The sequence below is a fragment of the Eretmochelys imbricata genome, chromosome 14 (genome assembly GCF_965152235.1).
Source record: "Eretmochelys imbricata isolate rEreImb1 chromosome 14, rEreImb1.hap1, whole genome shotgun sequence".
Classification (NCBI taxonomy): domain Eukaryota; kingdom Metazoa; phylum Chordata; order Testudines; family Cheloniidae; genus Eretmochelys; species Eretmochelys imbricata.
The window spans coordinates 26,486,424-26,513,656 of NC_135585.1; the positions used below are offsets into that span (position 1 = coordinate 26,486,424).

At 49.4% G+C, this 27,233-nt stretch overlaps 1 protein-coding gene across 2 annotated transcripts in view; it reads left to right on the forward strand.

Annotated features, from left to right (window-relative positions):
• Nucleotides 1–27,233, forward strand: part of GAS7 (growth arrest specific 7) — a 216,901-nt gene that overhangs the window by 103,353 nt on the left and 86,315 nt on the right. Inside the window, exon 2 of one of the 2 annotated variants that reach the window (XM_077833933.1) lies at nucleotides 1,010–1,133. In XM_077833933.1, coding sequence (XP_077690059.1) covers nucleotides 1,010–1,133 — 124 coding nt within the window. The remainder of the gene's footprint in view (nucleotides 1–1,009; nucleotides 1,134–27,233) is intronic. The other variant, XM_077833934.1, reaches the window with a different exon arrangement.

Sequence of the window (27,233 nt, forward strand, 5' to 3'; positions counted from 1 at the left end):
GGTCAGGGTCTGAGACCAGCTGGAGGGCAAATGCAGAGTCTGGCAGGATCAGGTCACCAGGAGATCGGGGTCAGGCTTGCAGGCAACAATCGAAGAGCAAAGCCAAGGACAAACTAGGGCTGGAAGCCAGAGTCTAGGGTCTATTGCGAGCAGGGGCTGGAGCAGTTACTTCCTGGTTTAAGTCCTAGTATCAGCCAATCAGTGGGCTACAAGGGGCTGCCACTCAGGGCCTTCTAGGCCAAGTAGGGCCAGCTTTGGGGGTGGGCAGGCTGGGCAACGGCCCAATGCATGCCTTCCTGAGAGGGCACGTCCAGAGCAGGGGAGTCCTGTCCCTCCTGCTCCCTGCCGCTGCTCTTCAGCTGTCTGTTGCCACTGCTGCTCCTGCCCCATGCCCCTGCTTGGAGCTGCCCCATGCCAACCTGCTCCTGGGAGCAGCCTGTGTGCTGTGCAGAGGGCGGGGGGCTGATGTTGGGGTGTCCCCATCCCCCTGCCAGTGTACCCAGTCTCCACTGAGCTGGGGTGGGGAGATGGGCCCACCACTGGTTTTTATTTGCTGTGTAGACAGACCCTAGTGACCCAGGCAGGGACTTTCCCTCTCACAGCCTGGCCCACTCACTGGCTGCTTTGCACCTTGCTGTTCAGTGGGTCACATTGCTCCTCCCCAGAAAGCCTCCACCTCCCAGACTTCTCCCAAAGTCATATTCTCGGCACAGCATGTTGCATCAGTATAAACAGTTGATACAAGACACACAGCAGACCTTTGCACTCTGTGCCTCTCCAGGGAGCGTCTCCAGGAGATTCGGGGCGCTTCACAATCTTGTTGGAATCCAGGGCACCTTTTCCAGGCTGGGGATGGGCAGAGCGTAGTACTGGCATTTATTAGATGTGTTTGTCTGTCTCACTCCTTCCCCGAGACCTCCAGATTGGGGGCTCACTTTCCATATCCATCTCTGTTTACACTTCGCCTTGTCTCAAAGCCAGCTTAGCAGGACTCTCTTCTTCTTCCCAGCAGAAACCCAGGAAGGTCACTCCTCAGCCAGGAGAAGATTCTCTGAATTGCCCTCTGCCCCCCGGCTGGCAGAGCTACATGTCTCCCCAGGGCCACAGGTATTATGTGAATGCCTTCACCAACGGTAAGCCCCATTCAGGCTTGTAGCACCTTGGCTCTGCTATAATGAAGGGTCTCACAGGGCTATTTCTGGGCACTTAGAATTCACCTCTGGGCTGTCGGTGTTAGTCCACACTGGTTTTCAGGGAAACAATGCAAAGAACAAAAGCATGTGAATGGTACAAATTAATTCCATTGACAAATTCTAGTGACATCAAGAGGAACTCCAAGGAAGCACGGTTAAGCACTCACTCCGAAGTGCCAGAGTGAGGGATGTCTGTGCCACCTTAACTCTGACCCCGCAGTGTGTACTCCAAGAGGCCGTCTTTAGTTCCATGGTATTTCTCTGGTGTACAGGATTCAGACTGGTGCATGTCTGATTTCAGAAGTGGCCATTATATTTTCAAACTGAAAACTATTTTTTCCATCAGCTAATAAAAATGTCTGTGTGATTCCAAGTGCAAAGTGTTCCATCGCATAAGGTAGTGATAATGGCTGTCCATGTGTCTTGTCTCTTACAGAGCCCATGTGCTGTGGTAATTGGTGCTTTATAGGCAGAGGGATAAATATGGATGTAGAACCACTGATCGTGTGCAGTCACTTAGAGTTTGAACGTTGCAAGTTTGTTCTGATCTCCTATAAATGAAAAATGGCTGTGGGGTAAAACTTCCAAAAGTGGTTATGTGACTTAGGAGCCAAAGTCCTCTTTTTTTCAAAGGCCCTTAGGCCTTTAGGAGCCAGTCTTACTGGATGTCAATGGGATTTCAGCTCCTGTGTCACTTGAGCACTTTTGAAAATTTTACCCTAATTCTTAAACTTGCAAAAAGACCCCATTTCTAACCTCACTGAGTGTGTGTCAATGCAAGGGGTCTGTGGACAGCCTGAACCAGTGGCTCTAAGGGCTGTGAAATAGCTTGGGATAAGCACAGAATACATTGACAGGAACCCATTCATCTTTTTTGGTCTGAGCCAGATCTGTCTAGATTTGAGCCACTGGCATCAGGAAGAGAATGCATTTTTCAAACATGGGGCTTAGGCCACTCAGGCTGCCGCCCCCTCCCAAGAGGGCCTGTACTATCGACTGCTGCTTTGAGGACTGCCCTTTTCATTTCCTTTTAAAATCCAGCTTTTCTCTTCACTCTAAAATGTTTGTGCCAAGCATTCCCCCCCCTCATCTGTTCAGACTCTGTGCATGTGTAACCCACACACCGCCTGGGTGTGGTGTTAAGTCCCCTCTAGTGGCATCAAGACCAGTTAGAGAGAGAGATTAAGGAGTCTGCTCTACAGCCTTAGCTAACAGCCATATGGCTTTTAGCTCATGCAGTAGAGGCTCATGTATTTAGCTCCAGAGGTCCCAGGCTCGATCCCGCCCGCCAACGACTGGGGTCTGTCGGCGTTACACATGGCCAGAGATGCTGGGAGAGAGTGAGCAAACTTTTCTCCTGCCCCATGCAGTGCTCTGGTCCTCCTAGCTGCAGGGGCAGATGATAATAATGAGAGCTGTCCCCAGAGCTGTATTTTTACAAGGCACCATCCCAGCATTCCTGACAAGGTCTGCACAGAGCTAGGGCAGAGCCAGTGGCCTACTTTTCCAGATGGTGAAACGGTGGAAAAGTAGCTTCCCAAGGCTGTGCAGCAAGGAAGTGTCCGATGGGGTAGTGGAACCCAGGGCAGTGCTAACCCACCCCACATGTTTCAGAGTAGCAGCCGTGTTAGTCTGTATTCGCAAAAAGAAAAGGAGGACTTGTGGCACCTTAGAGACTAACCAATTTATTTGAGCATAAGCTTTCGTGAGCTACAGCTCACTTCATCGGATGCATACTGTGGAAAGTGTAGAAGATCTTTTTATACACACAAAGCGTGAAAAAATACCTCCCCCCACCCCACTCTCCTGCTGGTAATAGCTTATCTAAAGTGATCACTCTCCTTACAATGTGTATATGATAATCAAGTTGGGCCATTTCCAGCACAAATATCCAGCTGCCTGTAGTCTCTCCGCTCTTCTGTGTGAACAGTCAGGCTGACACAGACTCGTGGCCAACTCTCACACAGCACATTCTCCACTGGAGATCTCAAAATGCTGACAAAGGGGAGGCACAAGTAGCCCTATTTTCCAGGCAGCATAACTAAGCATCTCTAAAGCCACTGTTTCTGAGAGGGTCTGTCAGCTGGTGTCTGAGGCACGTATCTATCGTCACATCAGAGATATGGCTCCTCGTACCTGCTCCGCCACAAGTCCCCCTACTCTCATTCATTGTTCCTCATAACTCGCCCCATCAGTTCAGGAAGAGGCGTGACATTTACAGTCCACGCGCGGCACGTGACTGGAGGATTCCCCAAGCAGCAGAGGTGAAGTGCAGAGGATTGTTAAGGCCAGTTGTCAGCATGGGTGGGAATAGAACGTGGCTTTATTTAGCCCAGGGCTCATAGGTGCTGGAACTAGGGGTGCTGGGGGTGGTGGCAGCACCCCCTGGCTTGAAGTGGTTTGCATCATATAGAGAGTTTACAGTTTGGTTCAATGGCTCTCAGGCCCCCCACTATAAAAATTGTTCCAGCATCTATGCCTGGGTTCTGAGGTGCTCAGGGTGGGATGAAGAGGGCAGGGGAGAGTGGGGACCCTGTTTCCAGGCTGTGTGACTCACAGAACAGCTGAGTGCTGATGGCTGTAGGGCATTCTAGGGGTTATTTAACTGCACTCCATGTCTGCTGCTGCCAGCGCTGGTGATAAGCCATAGAACAGAGTGGCCAAACCGTGGCTCATGAGCCGCATGCAGCTCTTTTACAGTTAAAGTGAGGCTTGTGGAGGACCACTTCTCCATTCTCCACCTACCAAACTCATAGATATTAAGGTCAGAAGGGACCATTATGATCATCTAGTTTGACCTCCTGCACAATGCAGGCCACAGAATCTCACCCACCCACTCCTGCAATAAACCTCTCACCTATGTCTGAGCTATTGAAGTCCTCAAATCATGGTTTAAAGACTTCAAGGTGCGAGAATCCTCCAGCAAACTGCCGGGGAGCTCGGGGCTTCTGCCCTGTGGCGAGGTGGTAGGGCTAGGGGCCATGGGCAGCGCTTGACTCCTGACCCCCTTACTTCCCCCCCGTGGGACCCTCATCCTCCTGCCCTCCCCTGCTGCGGGGCCCTAGTCCCGCTACCCTCCCGCACCGCAGGGCCTTTGTCCTCCTCCCCTCCCCTGCCGAGGGGCCATCATCCTCCTGCCCTCCCCTGCTGCAGGGCCCTCGTCCCCCTGCCCTCCCCCGGCACAGGACCTTAATCCTCTTGCCCTTCACTGCTGTGGGGCCCTAGTCCTCCTGTCCTCCACCTCCCTGGGGCCCACATCCTTCTGCCGTCCCTGACTTGGGGCTCTCATCCCTCTGGCCTCCTGCCACAGGGCCCTCGTCTACCTGCCCTCCCCTGCCATGGGGCCCTAATCTTCCTGCTCTCTTCTGCCGTGGGGCAGTTGTCCTCCTGCCCTTTCCTGCCCCGGGGCCCTCGTCCTCCTGTCCTCTCTTGCCTTTGGGCCCTAGTCCTGCTACCCTCCCTCCCCCGCCACAGGGCCCTCGTCATGCCCTCCCCTGCCATGCCACCCTCATCCTCCTGCCCTCCCCTGCTGTGGGGCCCTCGTCCTCTTGACCTCCCGTGTCACAAGGCACTTATCCTGCCTTCCTCCCTACAGGGCCCTCACCCCGCTACAGGCCCTTGTCTTCCTGCCCTCTTCCCTGCCGCAGGGCCCTCATCCATCCGTGCTCCCCTGCCTTGGGACCCTTGTCCTTCTGCCCTCCCCCACCATGAGGCCCTTGTGCTCCTGCCCTCCCCTGCCGTGGTGCCCTCCTCTCCCCACCCCCCCGCAGGGCCCTTGTCTATCTGCCCTCCCCTACCATGTGACCCTCGTCCTCCTGCTCTCCCCTGCCACAGGGCCCTCATCCCTCCATGCTCCCCTGCCTTGGGACCCTCATATAGGTGCTGACTTCTCCTCTGCTCCCCGTTTACACACTGCTGGGATAGGGGCCAGTAGCTGGGCACACCAACAGTCAGGCTCTGCCGCTCTGGCATTAGAGCATAGGCCATGGTGGGCTGCCATCTGATGGGGTTCATCCAAATACAAGTACAGGCATCTCTTCTAGTGAGTATTGAATGGAGAGGGTGAGAGGTGATCTAGGGAAAGAAAGAAAAAGAAGTTAAAAACACACAAAGCCAGTCTGAAATCCTGGAAGTCAGGGAGCTGAAATCGCTTGGTCCATTGGCTGTGCTCCTTCAATGGTGCTGGCTGCCTAGATATGTTGGTATCTCTAGGGCAGGCAGGAGGAGACTGCTGTTCCACTTCAGAAAATCCTACCTTCCTCTTTTGCAACATCAGCAAAAGACTATTATGAAGGGCTGTTGTTTTACAAACTAAGGAACATGTTTGATATGCTGCAGATAAAACACGATCTTTTATTTATTCCCTTTGCAAGATTAGGAACAGAGCATTGTTTGTTGTACAAAATATGCAACATACTTGCATGATTTGTCCTTTCATGAACATGTGGAAAATTTGGCAACAGCTTGGCTCATCTTATCCAGTGCTCTGTACATTTCAGTCTAGTATGTATGGGAAACTTCAGAGAACATTGCCTTGTTGATCACAGCAGAAAACAGGCTGTATTTTCAATTAAGAAAGTCATAGACAAATTCTACGCTCCTTTCATTCTTGTAGACAATGGATTAAAAAGGTAATAAAATAGTGCAGAATTGTGGACCCATTGTATAGTATATTATATATCACCACGATCACCAGAAATCAACCCTTTTCCCTAAAAACAACAACAAAAACCAAACGTTATTTAGGTTGAAAACTCAAGCGCTTGAAAGTTAGGGGATGCCAGATTTAAGATAGCTCTCAGAGCCTTCATTTGGCCCTTTATACTATGTATTTTAAAACAGTGTTTAATTACATGATCACATATTTTTTCCTCAGTGGGTTTTCAGAGGGGTTTGAATCTAGAAGCTTCGACTTCCCAGCACAGACTTCTGCTACTTCAGCTAAATGAGCAGTAGCCTGTTATCTGTGGCCACTAGAGGACACACTACATTTGCCAGTGGGTTACACAGCCATTAGAATCAGAGGTGGAGTGTTGAGTGTCCGGATTCCTGCATAGCCAAGCACAGATTTGGTGCGTTTATTCTGAAATGCAGTGTTGTGATGTTCATGAAATGTGATTTTGTCCAGTTTGGGACCTAGGTTCTTCCATCGGCAGTTATCTTGTGCTGCCTTTCAGTTACTTTATTTGTGAATTGGATGAAGGATACTCGTCTGCCTCCCAGGGAAGGGATATGGGGTCTAGATAAGTAATGAAAGCTGGGAACAGGAACATTAACTCTGGTAAGAGAAGTGAGGGCAGAACCCATGTGTGACTGGTTGGACCCCCCTTCTGGGATGCCACCTGATATGCTGGGGTTTAACTGAGCTTCGCCTGCTCAGTAAGCCTGGGTTCCCTCTACTGCTTTGCTGGAATAGGCTTTCCGGCCTCTTGCAGCACACACACGCAGGTAGGGCCATGCCGTGAGAGGGCTCCCCCAGCACGCATGTGCCCACTCCCTTTAAGCGGTACAAACCCAAAGGTTTAATGAAATTCGCCTGCTCCCTCAATGTGGAGGAAGATATGCACAACTATATGATATGCCCCCCCCAGTTAGAAATTACATAAACTAGGTTTTATTATGAACAAGCAATATGTTTTTTAACTACAAAAGGTGAATTTTAAGTGAATATAAGAGATAACAGACAGAACAAAGCAGATTACTGAGCAAATAAAATACTCAAGCTAAGCTCAATATACTTAAGAAACAGGATACAAAATGTAATTTATTACCCTAAATATTATTTTAGGCAGATTGCAAAGTTTCTGTGGTCCAGAATTCCAGTTATATTTCTTTTCAGACTGGACCCTTGTCTGAGTCTGGACCCCCTCCCCCCCCCCCGACCTTCCCTTTGGGTGGCTTTATCAGTCTTTCTTCTTGGGCAGACAGGCCATGGAGAGGAGGAGTCCCGTTTGCCTTCCTCCCCACCCTTAAACAGGATTTACATACGGCGGGAATCCTTTGTTTCCCAAATTTGTCCCCCCTTCCCTTCCAGAGGAAAGTTACAAGAAGTCCCAGGTAATATTTAGCACCAGGTGACAAGACCACCTGACTGTAGTGTCAGAGTTACCCGCCTCCCAGGAGAGAGAGAGAGATTAGTATATCCTCGTTGTTGTTCCTTCAGGATGGCTCATCAAATTTGATGGCCTGTGGTCTGGTGGGTGTCTTCCCAATACACATCCAGTTGTAATTGTTACATAGTCCATATTTCTAAGTTTAGATACAGAAATGATACATGCATACGAATTGGATGATCACATTCAGTAAATCATAACCTTTCCAGTGATACCTTACAAGATTTATCTTGCATAAACTATATCTCAGTTATGTCATATTCATATCATAAGCATATTTTTGTAAAGAATATGGAGTGAAATGTCACACCATGGATTGCAGCAAAGTGCACCATTTCCAGAGTCAGAGAGTCTGTTCCGTCACATGGCAAATTGTGTGACTGAATTACCTACATCAGAGGGTTACAGAGGCTTGGGACTGAGTCTGTCTCTGTGCGTGAGAAAGTAGGGGAGTTGGGAACCCATGCGCGAGCACTGCAGTTCTGATCTGAGAGTGCAGAGGGGCTAGTTCTGTGGTTCCCTTCCCGGTAAATCCCAGCAACAAGCATAGCCACAAGCCAGCCAGGTGTGAGAGTGGCTGCCCTGCCCATCTCTGCGTAGTGCTGCCCTTCTCCAGACACTGGGCTCTGACACAAAGTTTGTGCTAATAAACACAATGAAAAACTTGATTTCATGCCACTTCAGATTGTATCAGGACAGCCCCTCCCTGCCACCCAGAACCTTAAAAGCATGGAAATAAAGATAAAAGTCTCCAGCATTCCTTGCTCCTGGACCATCACCCCAAATGCAGTCACAGCACACTGCAGAACCTTAGCTCTGACCTCATGGAATCATAGGACTGGAAGGGTGTGATGAAGTGGGGATTTTCCCTTGTTATGTTGTATGTGAGTCTTACTGTTGAGCCTATGTGAGTTTGACTGTTTTGCATGAATACTGTGTGTGCCTCAGTTTCCCTGTGTGCTGCACCAGTCAAAATAAGGGTGTGTGACTTTGGCTGAGACCTCTGGGGCAGGTGAGGCTGCTCAAGCTGCCTGTATATATGCTATGACTGGTGCCCTTCATAACGCGAGACCCAGGATGGGGATGCGACCAGGTAACTCTTTGCTCAGAAAGTGAGACAAAGACAAGGAGGAGGAGCAATGGGGGAGGGGGGTCTGAGGTCGGGTTGCTGGGAGCTGGCAGTCTGCTTGGGGGGACTGGAAGAGGGGGAGTCCAGAGCTTCTGGCCCAGGGCTCCCCAAGATGGACTTGGCTGAAAGTCAATGATTTCTGTGATAGCAAGCTCTGTTCTGTGCTGTGTTCCTGTCAACTAATAAACCTTCTGTTTTACCGGCTGGCTGAAAGTCACATCTGACTGCGGAGCTGGGGTGCAGGGCCCTCTGGCTTCCCCGGGAGCCCTGCTCGGGCAGAATCACTGCAGGAAACACATGGTGCGGAAGGGGATGCTGAATGTTGCGAGGTCAGATGCAGGAAGGTCGAAGCTACGAAAGCTTCTTGCCCTGGCGACAGTATGCTCAGAGAGAGGAGGCATGCTCCCCCAGAATCGTGACTGGCTTCATATGGAGTAGTTCCAGAGCATCACTCGGTGACTCTGTGACGCAGCTTCGATCTTCCTGGGCCTGACCTCGGAGTATTCAGCATCCCCTTTCACACCGAGCTGATGAAAACCAAAGACTCCCTGCCCAGAGCTCTCCTGAAAGAGAAGAACCTAGCCTCGTTGTGCAGCACAGCAGAGAAGTCCATTTTGAAATCTGGCAATGGCCAGGGTGGGAGGGCTGGTACACACTGAAGATTGGCTTATTTCATTTCAGGCAGTGAGAAAAACAGGTTTTACACTTCTACACTTAAAGCCCATGATGATGTGGTGTATGGTGCAGTATGTTACTTCCTCTGTGTGTGTTTCACCTACCACAGGGGAGGACAAACTGCAGGCCAGATCCGACCCATCAGGGCTTTCAATCCGGCCCACGGGATTGCCAGCCCTGGGATGTAGCAGGGCTAAGGCAGGCTTCCTTCCTGCCCAGGCCCCACCCTGCTCCCGGAAATGGCCAGTGCCACGTCCCTGCGGCCTTTGGAGGAAGGTGGGGGCAGAGGGCTCCGTGCGCTGCCCTCGCCTGCAGGCACCGTCCCCCCACAGCTCCCATTGGCCGGGAATGGGGAACCGCAGCCAATGGAAGCTTTGGGGGTGGTACCCGCAAGTGAGGGCAGCGCGTGGTGGAGCTGCCCGCCCCACCCCACCCCCAGGAGCCACTGCCAGACATGCTGGCCACTTCCAGGAACAGCGCGGGGCCAGAGCAGGCAGAGAGCCTGCCTTAACTCCACTGCCACCCTGGAGCCGCTCGAGGTAAGTGGCACCGGACTGGAGCCAGCACCCCAAACCCCTCCTGCACCCCGCACCCCAACCTCCTGCCCTGAGCCCCTTACCCTCCTGCCTTGAGCTCCCAGCCGCACCTCTTCTGTACCCCAACCCCCTGCCCTGAGTCCCTGCCACACCCCATACCCCTCGTGCACCCCAACCCCCTGCCCTGAGGCCCCTCCTGCACCCTGCACCCCTCCTGCACCCAAACCCTTGCCCTGAGGCCCCTTCCTGCACACCGCACCCCCTCCCACACTCCGCACTCCCTCACTCACCACAACCCCCTGCCCCAGCCCTATATTCATGGCTCTGCATACAATTTCCCCACCCAGATGTGCCCTTGGGCCAAAAAGTTTGCACACCCCTGAACTATCAGCTCAGGTGGAGATGCAAGGGTGCTATCCAGGCTGCTGAGGGTATTGAGGAGGGGGCCAGGACATCCTACCTGGGCTTCTCATTGCCTCTCCGGTGAGGGAGGAGGGTCCCTGTTTGTACCGTCCAAACGTCAATTCATGCTGCCCATCCCCTGCTTACAGTTCATTCTCTCCCCTCACCCTGCACAGGCCTGTACACACACACGCACACGCCCATGTGCATGCACGCCTTCACATACATGCACACACACTTCATACGGAAAGAGCCCCACAGCTCAGGGAAGGCTGGCCCCTAAAATCCCCAGTCTGCCAGGCAGGAATCTGGCATGGAGCAGCTCTCTTCACCCCCTCCCCACTTAAGTGGTGTTGCTGAGCCCTGGAAGCCCCTTTCTGAGGGGTCCCTTAGCAGACCCCAGCTCCTGAATGGCCTGGCCTGACCTTATCTTTTACATTGCTCTTCTCCCTTTCTCTCATCTGAAAAGAAAGAGCATTCTGTGGCCAATGCTGTTTGTGTGAGTGTCTGTGCCTGGCATTGCCCAGCCTCCAGCAGCGAGTTCTGCGCCTTCCAAGCTGTTTCTCTGGCCTGGCACACTGAGCACTCCCTCCATAGCTATCATGGAGAGGTGACGTCTGTGCATCTCCCTCACACATGCCGGTGGCCAGGGCTTTCCCTGACTTTCATCTAACTCCTTTCTGTCAGCACTTAGTCTCTGAGGAAATGAGAACTTGACAAAGATGTGTTGTCACTTTTGGGGAGGGTAATTGTAGTTTCAGAGGCAAATTATGGTATAGCTCTTTTCAGCCTTCAAAACATGGCAGAACCTGCCCATGGGGAGAGCGAATATTGTCCTGTCAGCCAATTCCAGCACAAACAAGGCTCCTGTTCTCACATTCAGGCTTAGCGTCCTGGCAATGTTTGTGACTGTCTGTCAGTGTTACCCATATGTCCCAGTGGCTGTGCTCTGGCAGGGGAGCGGGGGTGTCTGCGTGCTTGAGTGCTCATTGTCTGTAGCAGGGAATGTGAGGAGTCAGGCATTTAACTGGAAAGAACGAGAACTGCTACAACACATTCATATTCAGAAAAAGCTTTATGAAAAGATCTGTAATTTGCTGTAGGGATTGGAATGGCTCCTTGGGAAGGGACAGGCCCTCGTCAGTACAGCCAAACAGTCTCATGGGCATTCTCGGCGCCACCCCTCAAAGGCTGACCTGGACTAACTCCTGGATCAGATCTGTTGGGCCTTGGAACTAGGGGGCCCCATCTCACCGCCATTCTGCAGCCAGAACTCCCCCTAGGTCCTGTCTTTGCAGTGTCTGAGGACTCGTCCGATGGGACCCTGTTATGGCTCAGTTCTCCAAAGTGGAAGGCTCATTTGCTGCTGCAGCAGGAGCTGCTGTAGAGAGGATGGTTCTGTACAAAGTCCAGCTACCTTGAGCTTGGTCTGACCACTCGGCATCTCCCTTGTGTGACATTTAGAGGCACCCTGATTTGTTACACCCAGTATTTCATGTGGAAGCTCAAGTGAGGGAGGAGCTGGCTAGCCATTCTGGAGGGCTTCGACAGGGCCTTGTCCTGCAGCCTCACTGGTCCTGCTGTTGGGAGGTGGAGACCACAGTGTCTGTGCCCCAGTTTGGGGTCCCACTCCGTGGCCCAGCTCTTCACTTAGAACCAGGTGGCAACTGAGTGTGACTGAGAGACTGGAAGACAAAGGTACGTCTGCGGGAATGTCTGGCTAGTGTTCCTGCCATCATGGCTGTTCATTGGGCTAGAGCACTGCTTGCTTCTCCAGGCTGGGACAGCTTCCTCCAGGCTGGGACAGCTTCCAGTGTAGGGACTGGAGGAGAAAGGGGACATTAGAAAATCCCCATATATTCTGCATTGTTCACTGTATGGGACTGCTCCCCCTACCACGTCTTTGGACAGGATTCCACCGCCCCTCCCACTCCCACCACCATACATCATCTCTTCTTTAGCCTCCCCTGCAGAGGATGGGGTGTCCTATCTCTAAACTCTATCACTACTGCTGTTGCAACAACCACACACACAAGCACACGCTCACCTCACAAAGATATAAACTTTAAGGCCAGAAGGGACCATCATGATCATTTAGTCTGACCTCCTGCACATTGCAGGCCACAGAACCCACCCACTCACTCCTGTAAGAGACCCATAACCCTAAGCTAAGTTACTGAAGTCCTCAAATCATGATTTAAAAATATCAAGGTTACAGAGAATCCTCCATTTACTTTAGTTCAAACCAGCAAGTGACTCATGCCCCATGCTGCAGAGGAAAGCAATCTGACCTGGGGGAAAATTCCTTCCTGATCCCAAATATGGTGATCAGTTAGACTCTAAGCATCAGGGTGAGACCCACCATCCAACCAGCTGGGAAAGAGTTTTCTGTAATAACTCTGAGTCCTCCTCATCTAATGGTCCATCTCCGGCCTTTGGAGATATTTGCTATAGCTGTTGTGGATGGGCCACATGCCATTGTAGGCAATCTCATCATACCATATCCTCCATAAACTTATCAAGCTCAGTCAAAACAAATTAGGTTTCTTGCCCCCACTACTGCCCTTGGAAGGCTGTTCCAGAACTTCACTCCTCTGATGGTTAGAAACCTTCATCTAATTTCAAGCCTAAACTTGTTGATGGCCAGTTTATATCCATTTGTTCTTGTGTCAGCATTGGCCCTAAAGTTAAATAACTCCTCTTGCTCCCTGGTAATTATCCCTCTGTGTTTATAGAGAGCAAACATAGCTCCCCTCAGCCTTCTTTTAGTAAGGCTAAACAAGCCAATCTCCTTAACTTCCTTCTCCTACGGTAGGTTCTCATTTCCTCAGATCTTCCTTCTCTGCACCTGTTTGAATTAATCTCTCTTGTACCTGGGAGGCCAGAATTGCACACAATATTCCAGATGAGGCCTCATTAGTGCCTTGTATAATGGCAATAACTCTTCCCTATCTCTACTGGAAATACCTTGCCTGATGCATTTTATGGCTGCCTTAGCCTTTTTCATGGCCGCATCACCTTGACAGCTCATAGTCATCCCCTATGATAGTCATCCTGTGATCAAAGTCATCCAGGGCTTTCTCCTCCTGTCACTTCCAACCGATATATCCCCAGCTTATAACATCACCTCACTCTTTCTGTGTCATTTACGCACATATGCTTGTGCACACACAGAGACACACATCTGGATCCCCCCCCACACACACCCATGCGCACACACAAAGAGTACTTGGTGCTGAGGCTCTACAGGAGGGAGGCCATGGAACAGCCAGGGCTAAATTGAATACCAGGAAGAGGGAGGCCAGACGTGGGCAAAAAATGAAGCATTGGGCTGGAGTCCCTGACACAGTTAGGAGTAAAGGCAATAAAATGGAAAAGCTGGGCCCAGCTGGGTCAGGGAACATCTCCTGGGTGTAAACGCCATGGAGGGAGAGAGACTGTTCAGGGTGGCACATGGAGTCAGAACTAAAAGGATTGGGATGAAGAGGTGAACATAAGGGGGATACTTGGACCCATGCAATCATTCCCCCAGCCCACGCTCAGTCCCCCAAGCCCTGTGCTCAGTCCCTCCCTCCCTGTGCTCACTCCCCTCAGCCTCACACTCCCTCCCTCCTGCCCCTCGCTCAGTTTCCCCAGCGCCAGGCTCAGTCCCTCCCCCCATTCTCTGTCCCACAGCCAGTCCCCACAGCCTCCACTGGAAGAGGGGCCTATATTGGGTTGCGATCTGGGCCCTCCAGTCTGCACGTTCTAGTCCTGTCTGGCTTTACATGTCAGGTGCTGATTCTGCCCCCTCTGACACAAAGTGAAATGAGGCTTCGGGGAGCTGCTGGTTTCTTTAAGGTGCAGCCTCTCAACAAGCACTGCTGAAACTGTGAACTGGAGAAGATGTTTGACAACACCCAGGCTCACTCCCAGCTGGGAAGAGCAGAAATCCCTGCTTTTCACACCCACTCGCTCTTGGCTGACTGGCTGGCGGTCAGCCAAGTGAGGTGTAGGCTGGGGTGGTGCCTCCAGCACTGTCTGGAAGTGGACGCTGTTCAGGACTTTAGGCAGCTGTTCTGTCTCTGCGAAGTGTTGCACATGTCTGCTTCCTCCTGAGACACAAATGTATCCAGTTTGCTGTCCAGCTCGGGTTACTGGCTGCTTTTCAGCACACCAAGCAGCCTGTATATTCTCTCCAGTGTGAAGCGTCAACTAGAAACTGAGTTGTTCTGCCGGAATATCAGGAAATAAATGTCCCCAGGCCGGTTTGGATTGCAAAAGCCATGGTGTTGTGAGGCATACATAACCTGATGGAAGGAATGTGTGTGGGAAGAACATATCTGTCTGAGGCAGAAGGTGACTTGGCTGGGTGCTGACATTTGGATTCAAACTTGAGCACGTCTCTAGATACTGTGGATCTTTTGGGGGCAAATCCAGGTAAGCTGGAACAATTTCTGGTCTCTCTTTTATTTTCCTGCTACCTTGACAGTCACAGTGAAATAAGAAATAACCTGATCAGTGGATACACCATTTGGACAATCAGTGCCAAATTCCTAGCTGGCACTATCTGAGCCCAAAGCAGGGAGCATGGTACTATGCCTACCATCTTACAGGATGGGGACTCTATCCTGGAAAAGGACATGGGGCTATGGTAGATAATCAGCTGAATTTGAGCTCCCAGTGCAAAGCTGTGGCCAAAAGGGCTAAAGCAGTGCTTGGATGTATAAACTGGAATCTCGAGTAGGAGCAAAGATGTTATTTTACCTCTGTGTTTGACACTGGTGCAATCACTGCTGGAATCCTGTGTCCTGCTCTGGTGCCCACAATTCAAGAAGGATAAATTGATAAATTGATAAGTTGATAAATTGGAGAGGGGTCAGGGAAGAGCCACAAGAATGATTAAAGGACGGGAAAACATGCCTTATGGTGATTGAGCTCCTTGAGTCTATCTGTTTAGTTTAACAAAGAAAAAGTTAAGGGGTGACTTGATCACAGTCTGTAAGTACCTGCCTGGAGAACAGAAATTTGGTAATAGAGGGTTCTTCAGTCTAGCAGACAAAGCTGTAATTCGATCCAATGGCTGGAAGACATTGAACAGTGAGGGTAATTAACCACTGGAACAGTTTACCAAGGATCTTGGAGGAGTCTCCATCACTGACAATTATAAAATCAAGATTGGATGTTTTTTTTTCCCTAAATGCTCTAGTTCAAAGTAGGGTGTCAGCTCAGAAAAATTCTGGAGGGTGGGAGGGGGGTCAAAACTAGATGAGTAACAAAGGCGAAGGATTAAGAGCCAGGTCAGGGGAGAGCACAAAGTGGAGGACATAATAGAGCATATCGACCTATGAAAAGGTGGGGAGTGTAAGCCAAGGTCAGGGGAACAACGACCCTCTTTCCCCATAGTAAATGGCACCCATAGTTCAAAGAGCAGTTAATTCACTGTAGCCTGTGTTATGCAGGAGGTTGGACTAGATGGCCTTTCCAGCCCTACAATCCATGAGTCTATGGAATGGGAAGGGAGGAGGGACCAGAGAAGGGGATACAGCGAGGGGGCCAGGCAAGGGGGAACAGGAGGGGAGGCGGGGCCCGGCTGAGGAGGAACAGGTGAGGAGTCAGCCAAGTGACTGATGTACTGACTCCCGTGATGTACTGTGACACTGAACTGATCCTCTTAATGCAGAGAGAAGCTCTCTTGTGCTGGGTGGGGCTGTCCCATGCCAGTGTCTGAATGCTGGATGCAGAGCACTGTGAGACTGGACATGTGCCCAGGATGTGGAAAAGGGCTCTGCTCTGTGATTGAGGTGACTTGCTCAGCGCGAGACCCTGATTCAGGACCGCCTGTAAACACATGCTTGCGCCTGTCCCTACTCAGGAAAGCACTGAGGCTTAACTTTAAGCATATGCTTAAGTGCTTTTACAATGAATGGTGCCTTGCTCAACTGGCTGTTATGGGTGTGAGAGTGCAGTGTGTCTGCATGGTTAGGCCATCTGGGTGAGCAGTGTGGGGAAGCTGGCAGTGTTCTCCAGTTGTGTGGGTGGTGGTTTCAGCTGGAAGATGTCTGTCAGCATGTGAAGGGCTTTCCTGCTGTTGCTCTGATGTGATACAGCTGTGATACCTCTCACATTAGTCAAGGAATAACGCTTTGGAAACCTTGCCCTCCCTGTGCTGGATGAGTCCCATGTTTCTGACAAGCTGCTGTCTCCTGTTCTGGATTGAGGTCCAGTTAGATCAGGGGTTCTCACAAGAAATTTTTGGTGGCCTCACAGTGCGGCTACCAACTATTGCCGGTGGTCGCTCTGACAATTTTTCCTAAAATATTCAATTAACTTTAGGAAAAACAAATAAATATGCACGTATACAAGTCCAAATCATTGTAATTTATTTATGTAGGGTTTTTTTCGCAGAGTCAATAGTAAAAATAATGTACAGTCTTCTCTGTTCTTTACTGGACCTAAACAGAATAGAAACAAATAATGTGTTGTGCATGTTCTTGTCCATTTTTGTTGTTTCTTTTGCTTTTTTGGTTGCTTATTTTTTTAAGACTTGCTAGCTAATAAATCTGTTTCTCTAAAAAGTGATATTTGTATTTTGTTAATATCACTTTTCACAGCAGCAGACTTGCTAGCTATCTGGGAGACAGTGAAAAGTGATAGTAATAAACATACAAATATCATTTTTCACAACAGACTTACTCAGCCCTGGCAAGCTGGGGGACAAATTAAGCCCCGGATGGGGAGGTAGGGAGCAATGTTCCCTCTAATTTTTTCCATCCGTGTGCAGAATAAATTTTGTCATGTGCACCGAGGTAATGCGTGGGTGTGTGCCACCAGTAGAAAAAAACCGTTAGATATAATATATATATTTTAAAAGTTACCATAGGGATAATTACTCCAGCCAGGACAGGTTAGGCATTTTAGAACTCACTACTCAAAGAATTAAATTTAAGTGTAAAGAGAGAAATAAAAATTATGAAATAAATAGACCAGTCAAAAACTAAAGTAGCACACTTTGAAAGAATAAAATTACAGAGAATATATGTGCAAGAATTACAACAACAATAATACAAGTATGTGTTGGGAGGTGAGTGTGAAAGACTCTGTGTGTGTGTGTGTGTGTGTGTGTGTGTGTGTGTGTGTGTGTGTGTGACACAGAGACGGTGTGTGTGCTGGCTGCTGGGAAGTTTCTGAGAAACGCTGTGCCCTGTCTCTTTAAGGCACTCATTGAAAGCTTTCCTGCTCCTGAGTCCTGTCCCCCCACCCCTCTCCGTGGAGATGGGTACATGGGCAGGGCAGGGCAGGGCAGGGAGGAGTGGGAGAGATTGTGTGTGTATGTGTGTGTGTGTGAGAGAGACAGAGACAGAGATTGTGTGAACTGTCTGCTGGGGAAGTCTCTAAGAGACCGTGTGCTGTCTCTTTAAGGCACTCACTCACCATCCAGAAGGCTCCTTCAGACCTCAGCCCACAGCAGCTCTCTCCTGCTCTGTCCTCTCCTGCCCTGTCCCCTTTGCCCTGGGCCGTGGAGATGGGGTACAGGGGCAGGGGAACACCCTGGCATCAGCACCTCCCTCCTCCTCTTCCCACTCTGCACAGCCAGCAAGTGGGTCCTGGGAGCAGCTGCAGGAGCAACGTGGCTGCAAAGCAGCGAGGACGGGGCACCGGAACTCAAGCTGCCAGATGTGCGCGGCTCTGCTAGTCAAGTGCGCTGCACTTGAATCACTCCTGGGCATTAATGTGACCATGCAGCTTAGAGGAAACACAGGTGGGTAGGGAGGCAGCTGGGGGTCAGGGGTGATGAGGAGGGGAGGTGAGCTTGGGGCTGGCTGTCACTGCCACACCGCTGGGGGATCAGAGCCCACTGCCGAGGTTGGGGGGTGGATGAGCCTGGGACCAGGGCCGGGGTGAGAGCTCAAAGCCCGTGGTCAGGGGTTGGAGCCCACCGCCACACGGCTGGAGCCTGCCGCCTGCCACCCCAGGTCTGAAGTCCAAGCCCCACTGCCTGCCTACTCCTTCAGCGTTTGTGGCTCCAGAGGGGGACAGGGCCCTGTTGAGAGCCCTGGGGGAGGGGCCACTTCTTTGCCCCCCTCCCCAACCCAGGAGGCTGTGGCCACACAAAAAGCCCCTGGTGTGGCTGCATTTGAGAAATGCCGAGTTAGATGGTGCCTCCTACTTTCTATAGATCTGCCTGAGTAGGAAGTTATGTTATGTCTTTACCATGTGCTAGACAGCTGTATCTCTAATAGAACCTGGGAACTCTTTTTGTATGTTGCCTTGATCCTAATTAAGGTCCACGTATGTGCATCATGGCAAAGTAGACTATTAAACTGTAGCATCGGAGGGATTCCTATGGCCTGCACCATTGGACACTGGGACACAAACCTTCAGACAACCTTGAAAGGTGTGTACACAAGCAGTCATTCTCTTTGCAGTGAACCTCCACTGTCCCTGAGAGACCAGGACTTTAGGCTGCTCCTCCTGTTCTGGCCAGGTCCTGTGCACATTTTTGTCAGACATAGAAACACCACCCCATAGCCTCCTCCTGATGCTACAGGTCTGATCTTTATTCCTCTGCAGCAGAGCACTGCTCTCCTGGGCACTGTACTCTGCCCTTCTTGTTTCTCCAGCTACTGAGACGGTCATGGGCCTTTCTTCTGTAGCACCCTAGGCTTATTCTCGGAAACAGATGAACCATTTGGGCTGGAATTTTCCAAAACACTCCAGCCCGAGGTAGGCTCCCAGCATGGAAAATTACAGCCCAAATGGTTAATGTTTGACAAAGTTATAAGCAACTGAAAACAGAGTATTATAAAGGGGAGAGCTGGGCAGCCTTAATAACAGGCAGCACTAGGAATTCTGCTGGCAACAGTGAAAAGCCCTGAGAAGGTTGAAAGGGGACAGTCTGGCTGGGCTCTGTGGATGTTACCACAGCTATGGGGCAGCTCAGCGCAGCAAGTCACTGGGACTGACATGACCCCAGCTGAGCAGGGAGAATACCCACTCCACTGCAGGAGTCAGTGTGTGCTACACTGGCCTTAGAACTGGCCCTGACCTCTGGAGTTCACGGCTCCTATTGGTTAACAGCAGGGACCTCCTCCTCCTACAAAAGCCAGACCTCTCTAGGGCCAGTCTGGTTAATAGCACAGGAGGAAATCATCCCACTCCCTCCGAGGGGAGGGGCTGACTATGATTTAAACCAATCTCAGTGCAGGCTTCAGGTAATTTCCCTGTAACCAACCTGCCCCCTTCTATCCATCTCTCCACAGCTGCTTTTCCCGTGCTCCCCTTCTTCAATTCACTGCAACCAAGGGGCCTTTAGTGAGAAGGGGAAGGGGAAACAGGATGAGAAAAACATAAACAGCACTTTGTTTCCTGGGGTCTAAGCGAGACGTGCCCTTCCTAAAGCCAGGCAGTTTCAGAGCCAGCACTTTCCCTGCCAAGAAAACACCTTTGCAATGATGGGCTGTTTGAGCTGACCTGGTGCACAGCTCTCACCAGGGGCACTTGTGGGCAGGCAGCAGCATCCCTGGCTGCGAAATTGGAGAGATACAAAGTAACATTCAGAGCAGCGGCCGTGTTAGTCTGTCTTCGCAAAAAGAAAAGGAGGACTTGTGGCACCTTAGCGACTAACCAATTTATTTGAGCATGAGCTTTCGTGAGCTACAGCTCACTTCATCGGATGCATACCGTGGAAACTGCAGAAGACATTATATACACAGAGTAATGTTACACAAGTAACATTGAAGGCAAAGGAAGAAATCTCCTGACAAATTAACAGCCTGTGAAGATGCGTAATTCCCACACGCTGCCAGCAGCATGGTCATGGGCAGAAGTGCAGGAGAGGCCTGTGCCACCCGGATGCAATACCACGCACTGTAGGAAGAAGCTCTAGGGCTCTCTATGTGGATGGTGGGTTTCATCCCCTTCAAAGGGGTGCATTGAAGAGCCATCTATTATCAAATTTCTGTTCCCCATGTAGATACTTATAGACATGATCAAGTCACCCCTTAGCCTTCTCTTTGTTAATCTAAATACACTGAGCTCCTGGAGTTGATCACTATCATGGATGTTTTCTAATCCTTGTCATATCCTATATAATTTCCGTGGCTTTTCTCTGACCCCCCTCCAATTTATCAGCATCCTTAAACTGTGGCCACCAGAGCAGGACACAGGATTCCAGCAGAGATCACACCAGTGCCAAATACTGAGGTAAAATAACCTCTCTGCTCCTACTGGAGATCCCCCTGTTATGCATCCCAGGCTCACATTAGCCCTTTTGGCCACAGCCTCACACTGGGAGCTGTTATTCAGCTAATTATTCCCCATGATATCCAACTCCTTTTCAGAGTCACTGTTTCTGGGATAGAGGCTCCCCTCCTCTCAGGGTGGCTTGCATTCTCTTGGGGACGGGGGCTGCGGAAGGGCTCCAAGTAGTGCAGAGATCCTGAATGATGGCTAGCCTGCCTTTCCATTATGGCAGCATTGCAGTGGGGTTGTTCTGGTTGACTAAGTCAGACTATCCATAGAGAAAAGAGGAGCAATCAGTTGGGAAAGGAGAAACAGACCATTTGGGAAGGGGGAATTGCTTGTACCTCAACTCCACATCCCACATGTCACTCAGGGTTCAGCCAAACCAGATATGGAACTGGTTCTCTCCTCTCATCTGTGAAGGTTTGGTGATGTGGTGGTAGATCTTGGGGTCCCCAGAGAAGATGGCAGCCATGATGGTGATATTTGTTTGCCCTTCCTTTTCTGTCCACCAGCTTAAACAAGCTGCCAAGTAACCCTGAGAAAAGCAGTGCCTAAAAGGTGGCAGGGTAGCTTGTGCCCCTTAAAATTATCCTTCAAAACACTGTGGTGGTTCCAGTGATGGCCCCTTCAGTTCTTAGAGCCATTTTGCTATGTGGCTCTAGTGATCTGTGCCCTCCCCAGGAGCCTTGATGCCCCAGCATAACACACCCAGTTTGTGCCAGTCTCCTTGGCTCCTTATTTCATAAGCAGTTTTCCGTAAGCAGCCCAGCTAAGCATTTGTTACCTTTTGCCCACCTGGGTACCTTGGCGCACAGTTCTCTGTACAGCATGGCTTCTCCCATCTCAGCAAAGGATGCTTTTGGAGGCAGTAGCTTGCTCTTGATCTAGAGCTGGAAGTCATGTTCTCCAGCTTCCTTTGACTGACCAGACTCTCCATGCTGTCAGGCTAGCCTTGTACCTTCAGTGGCTGGTCCACAGAGAGCATCAGAGCCTATTACTGCTGTTAGTTAATGCAGTACTCTTACAGCTCAGCTGATAGAAGCCTCTCCTTTGGTATTAAAAATCTTTCAGTCAGTCCCTACTCACCACTCGTGCAGGAGGAATTACAAAGTGACAGCTTGTGTGGGAATTTCAATTCCGCTGAACCTCAGACATCTGGCATGAGTTTTCCCAGGCACGTGTGTAATATCTCCCTTTTATGGCTGGTGTGTGTAGAGGAAATATAGCCTACTGCTGCTACCGGCTAGCATGTTACATGTGCTAATTGCACAACAGCTGCTTTTGGAACTTAAGCACGCTCCTAACTTCATCTGCTGTACTTTGATCAGACCTAGTCTGCATTGGGAACTTTACTGTAGCAGTGTTTTTCGGCTACTATGAAGTTCTGGAATCTCCAAGTTTGTGATGGCCTGGCAAGTCATTTGGCTTCTTACTGCGTCGACAGATGCAGAGTGAACTTTTCTCCCCGAAATGCCACGGGTATCCTCTTTTTCAGAATCCTGTGCTTCAGAAGGAAACGATTGGCCACCTCTGTAGCTAGCCTCTTCCGATTTGTTAGCGGTGTGTGACTTGGCTTTTCTAGTAATTTCCCTCTTGCTGCACAATTGCAGTCTGCACAGGCAACTTTCCAGTCCCTGGCTGTCATTTCCAAATGTCTGCCATGTTCCCATAGTTTCAGGAGTCATTTCTGTCTTCAGTGCTCTTCTTAATGGTTCAATGGATGTTCAGGAAGCTATTATGTGTTACTTCAGTTCACTAGATAGATTGTATAATTAGCATGTTGTGGATGGTGTTTTCAGAAGACAGATATTTGTCAACTGCAGTGGTTTTCAACCTGTGGTCTGTAGGTCCATAGACTATGTCTAAGGGGTCTGTGAAAGGTTGTCATTACCATAAAACAGTGGTTTTCAACCTGTGGTCTGCAGACCCCTGGGGTCTGTAGACTATATCTAAGATTTCCAAGGGGGTCTGCACCTCCATTCAAAAATTTTTAGGGGTCCGCAAATGAAAAAAAGAATGAAAAGCACAGTTCGGCTGTATTGTGTTATAGATTTAAAGACTTGTCCTCCATCTTCTAAATTACTGTTTGGTGACAAAAACCTGAAGGTTTCACCCTAGAGATTATATGCTGGTTGTATATCCTGGTGGGTTATCATACATCTCAGGTAATTTTGGACATTCTTAATAGCAAAGAACATTTCTCATCTTTTAAATGGGTGCTCAGATTTTCCAAACACTGGTGTCAAAACTCATCTGCATTTGGTGCATGCAAATTAATGCAGGTATTAGCTGTAATATGACATTCACTTTTGCTATCTAACAATAAGATTGTGTGCAAATGTGAAATAAAAATCTTCTTTTTCCTAGGCAGACACTTCCAGACCCGAGGGCGTCTCCGAGACTATTTCTGCTCACTTATAATATTGTCTTGTAGTCTTTAATAGCTTCCAGTAGATGGCATTTTGACAATGTATTTTTGCTGGGAGCCAATTGCTATTTAACTAGTCTGAAGTTGCATACTTCATTTGCTCATGTGTGAACAGAGGGTTGTTCAGTTGACTTTTTTTCTCTAAGCAAGTAAGGCAAACAAGGTTTAAAAATATTTTCTTGGTCACTTCAGTAATTCCCTGAAAGGAATAGGAATTTCTTTCTTTCTTTCTTTCTTTTCTTTTCTTTTCTTTTCTTTTCTTTTCTTTTCTTTTCTTTTCTTTTCTTTTAGTATGTAGGATTTTGTTTGTTTCTGCTACACACTATTTCACAACTACCTCAGTTCAACAGAGGCAGAAATCCCTTACTCAAACCAGAAGGTATTTTTCCTTGTTATTGTACTTTGCTTATTTTACTATTGTCATGCAAGGGGGAGGAGGGAGTCTTCTGAGTGACTGGTTTTGTTTGTTTAGTTTACTTGGTGCTACTTCGTGTCTTCGCTAGAGCAATACCAGGTTAAAGTTATGCAGAAGTTATAGATTTAAGGCTGGAAGAGAATGCTGTCCTCATCTAGTCTGACCTTCTGCATAACACACGCCATAACTTCTGGTTGCCTTAGAGCACGTCTTCTAGAGAGAAAGACATCCAGTCTTTGTTCCTTGTGTTCCATTAGGCTGCATTTTACCTTCATTGCTAGTAAAATCTCCAGTAGGGGGTTTAGGCACTGATTTCAACACTGATTTCTTTATCTCAGTAAGCACAAACTGATGTCTTTCTTCTCATGGGGCACTGGCTTGAATGTATTGTGGCTGAGTTGATAAGAACATTCCAGTTCTAATCCCAGTGTTTCTGTCACTCATAACCTTTGGAAACTTTCATCTTTGAACTGACATTTTCTGTGTGTAACCTGCTGGTGAGGGCGCTACGGGTCCCATTATATGCTAAGCACAGAGGATATGAGCTGCTACAGAAGCTTGGCAGTTTAACTCAAGTTGTAAGAGGTGTTGCTTTTTAACTCTGAAGATCCTGGTTCTATCCCCAGTGGATAAGTCAAGAGGGCAGCCACCATATATGCTGGGTCTCTGGCCCAAGGTGCATTTTATGTATTTATTGAAAATTTGAACACAAGTGTTTGAGCTGTTGGGGAGCGTGAGGAGAGTAGGAAAAACCAGACCATGAATATCAAAACTGATCAGAACATTTTTTAAAATAGCTCTCTGACAAAAAGAGCTTAGGGGAGAAAGGTGAAATTTGCCACAGAAATAGCCTTCAGTAAGGAAAAGTGCCTTTGCTCGTCCTTGAGAAATGAATTTGATCAAGTGATGAGCCTTTGAGAGTCTCACATTGCCCATGCCCAGTCCATGGGGCACAAGTGAGGCATTCAGCTCACATAAGGCAAAGCTGAGCAAGACTGAGCTACAGAAGGAAAGAAATCTCAATACAGTTATGGTAAGAGACTTGCAGAGACTGTACCACAGAGAATAAGTATCCCTGTCTCTGCCCAAAGCCTGATGCCCTCCTCATCAGTGGGAGAGTCAGTGGGCATGGGGTGTGTGTGTGTGTGTGTCCTCCAGTGGACAAGTGGAGAGGGAAGGGAAGGGAATACTATTGGCAGAGCAGGGCCTGCTGGGAAATTCATACATTTTAAGGCCAGAAGGGACCATTGTGATCATCTAGCCTGCCTGCCTGCACAGCACAGGCCATGAGACTGCTCCAAAACCCCCTAGAGCAGCTCTTTTAGGGTATGTCTGCACTACGGAATAAGGTCGAATTTATAGAAGTCGTTTTTTTAGGAATTGGTTTTATATATTCGAGTGTGTGTGTCCCCACAGAAAATGCTCTAAGTGCATTAAGTGCATTAACTCGGCAGAGCGCTTCCACAGTATCGAGGCAAGCGTCGACTTCCGGAGTGTTGCACTATGGGTAGCTATCCCACAGTTCCCGCAGTCTCCGCTGCCTATTGGAATTCTGGGTTGAGATGCCAATGCCTGATGAGGCTAAAATATTGTCGCGGGTGGTTCTGGGTACATATCATCAGGCCCCCGTTCCCTCCCTTCCTCCGTGAAAGCAAGGGCAGACAATCGTTTCGCGCCTTTTTTCCTGAGTTACCTGTGCAGACGCCATACCACGGCAAGCATGGAGCCCGCTCCGGTAACTGTAACCGTATGTCTCCTGGGTGCTGGCAGACGCGGTACTGCATTGCTACACAGTAGCAGCAACCTATTGCCTTCTGGCAGCAGACTGTGCAATATGACTGGTAGCCGTCATCGTCATGTCCGAGGTGCTCCTGGCCACGTCGGCCAGGAGCACCTGGACAGACATGGGCGCAGGGACTAAATTTGGAGTGACTTGACCAGGTCATTCTCTTTAGTCCTGCAGTCAGTCCTATTGAACCGTCTTATGGTGAGCAGGCAGACGATACGGATTGCTAGCAGTCATATTGCACCATCTTCTGCTGAGCAGCCATGAGATGTGGATGGCATGCAGTCCTTCTGCACCATCTGCTGCCAGCCAAAGATGTAAAAGATAGATGGAGTGGATCAAAACAAGAAATAGACCAGATTTGTTTTGTACTCATTTGCTTCCCCACCCCCCTGTCTAGGGGACTCATTCTTCTAGGTCACACTGCAGTCACTCACAGAGAAGGTGCAGCGAGGTAAATCTAGCCATGTATCAATCAGAGGCCAGACTAACCTCCTTGTTCCAATAAGAACAATAACTTAGGTGCACCATTTCTTATTGGAACCCTCCGTGAAGTCCTGCCTGAAATACTCCTTGATGTAAATCCACCCACTTTGTTGATTTTAGCTCCCTGAAGCCAACCATGTAAGCCATGCCTTTGCTCGTCCTGGAGAAATGAATTTGATCAAGTGATGAGCCTTTGAGAGTCTCACATTGCCCATGCCCAGTCCATGGGGCACAAGTGAGGCATTCAGCTCACATAAGGCAAAGCTGAGCAAGACTGAGCTACAGAAGGAAAGAAATCTCAATACAGTTATGGTAAGAGACTTGCAGAGACTGTACCACAGAGAATAAGTATCCCTGTCTCTGCCCAAAGCCTGATGCCTTCCTCATCAGTGGGAGAGTCAGTGGGCATGGGGTGTGTGTGTGTGTGTGTGTCCTCCAGTGGACAAGTGGAGAGGGAAGGGAAGGGAATACTATTGGCAGAGCAGGGCCTGCTGGGAAATTCATACATTTTAAGGCCAGAAGGGACCATTGTGATCATCTAGCCTGCCTGCCTGCACAGCACAGGCCATGAGACTGCTCCAAAACCCCCTAGAGAAGCTCTTTTAAAAAGCATCCAGAATTGCCAGTGATGGAGACTGCAGCACAACCCTTGGCAAATGGCTCCAGTCCCTGTTAAAAATGTGTGCCTTATTTCTATATTCAACTTCCAGCCATTGGCTCATTTAGACCTTTCTCTGCTAGATTGAAAAGCCCATTAGTAACTATTTGTTCCCCATGTAGATACTTACAGACTGTAATAAAATCACCCCTTAACCTTCTCTTTGTTAAGCTAAATATATTGAACTCCTTGAATCTATGTCTCTAAGGCAGGTTTTCTAATCTTCTAATCATTCCCATCTTCTTTGAGTCCGCTCCAATTTATCAGCATCCTTCTTGAATTGTGGGCACCAGAAAGGACAGGGTAGGAGAGTGACCTTATCATCTGGTTTGTAAGATTTACTCTCCCTTAAGCCACTGGCTCAGATCTAGACAGGTTTGTCTCAGACCTAGATGGGTGAATGGCGTTCCCTGCAGGTTATTCTGGGCACTTTCCCAGCCAGACCTCCCAAGCTGAAGCTGTGCATTTATATCTGTCAGTGTGAAAGGGATTTAATTTTATGAATTTGCCAGAATTGCCAGTTAGATTTTAAAGCTGAAATCTACCAAATGAGATTTGCCAAATGGATAATGTTATAGCCCAGTGGTTTTTAACCAGGGGTCCGGGGACTCTGGGGAGCCACGAGCAGGCTTCGGGGGTCCGCCAAGCAGGGCCAGCATTAGACTCACTGGGGTCCAGGGTGGAAAGCCGAAGCCCCACCGTATGGGTCTGAAGCCCTGGGCCCTGAACCCCGTCACTCAGGGTTGAAGCCGAAGCCTGAGCAATGTAGCTTCATGGGGGCCCCCTGTGGCATGGGGTCCCAGGAAACTGCCCTGTTTGCTACCCTCGAACACTGGCCCTGGTGTTTATTTGCAGAAAAACAGTTGTTGTGGCACAGGTGGAACGTGGAGTTTTTATAGCGTGTTGTGAGCGGGCCTCAGAAAGGAAAAGGTTGAGATAGTTATAATGGACCAGGGGTACGAAGGCACTTGATCGGGTTTATTGTCAACAGGGCATGGTCCTAGCTCCCCGAATCAATTTCTACAGTTATACTAGCAGGCTATAATGGGCCAGGGGCTGCGCTCGGGCCCCCCACACCGCAGGCAGGTGGTCAGGATCAATTCCAAATTCCTTCATTTCTCGCTTGCATGTGTCTTTATAGCAGAGGGGGGCAAACTACAGCCCCCAGGCCACATCCGGCCCGCG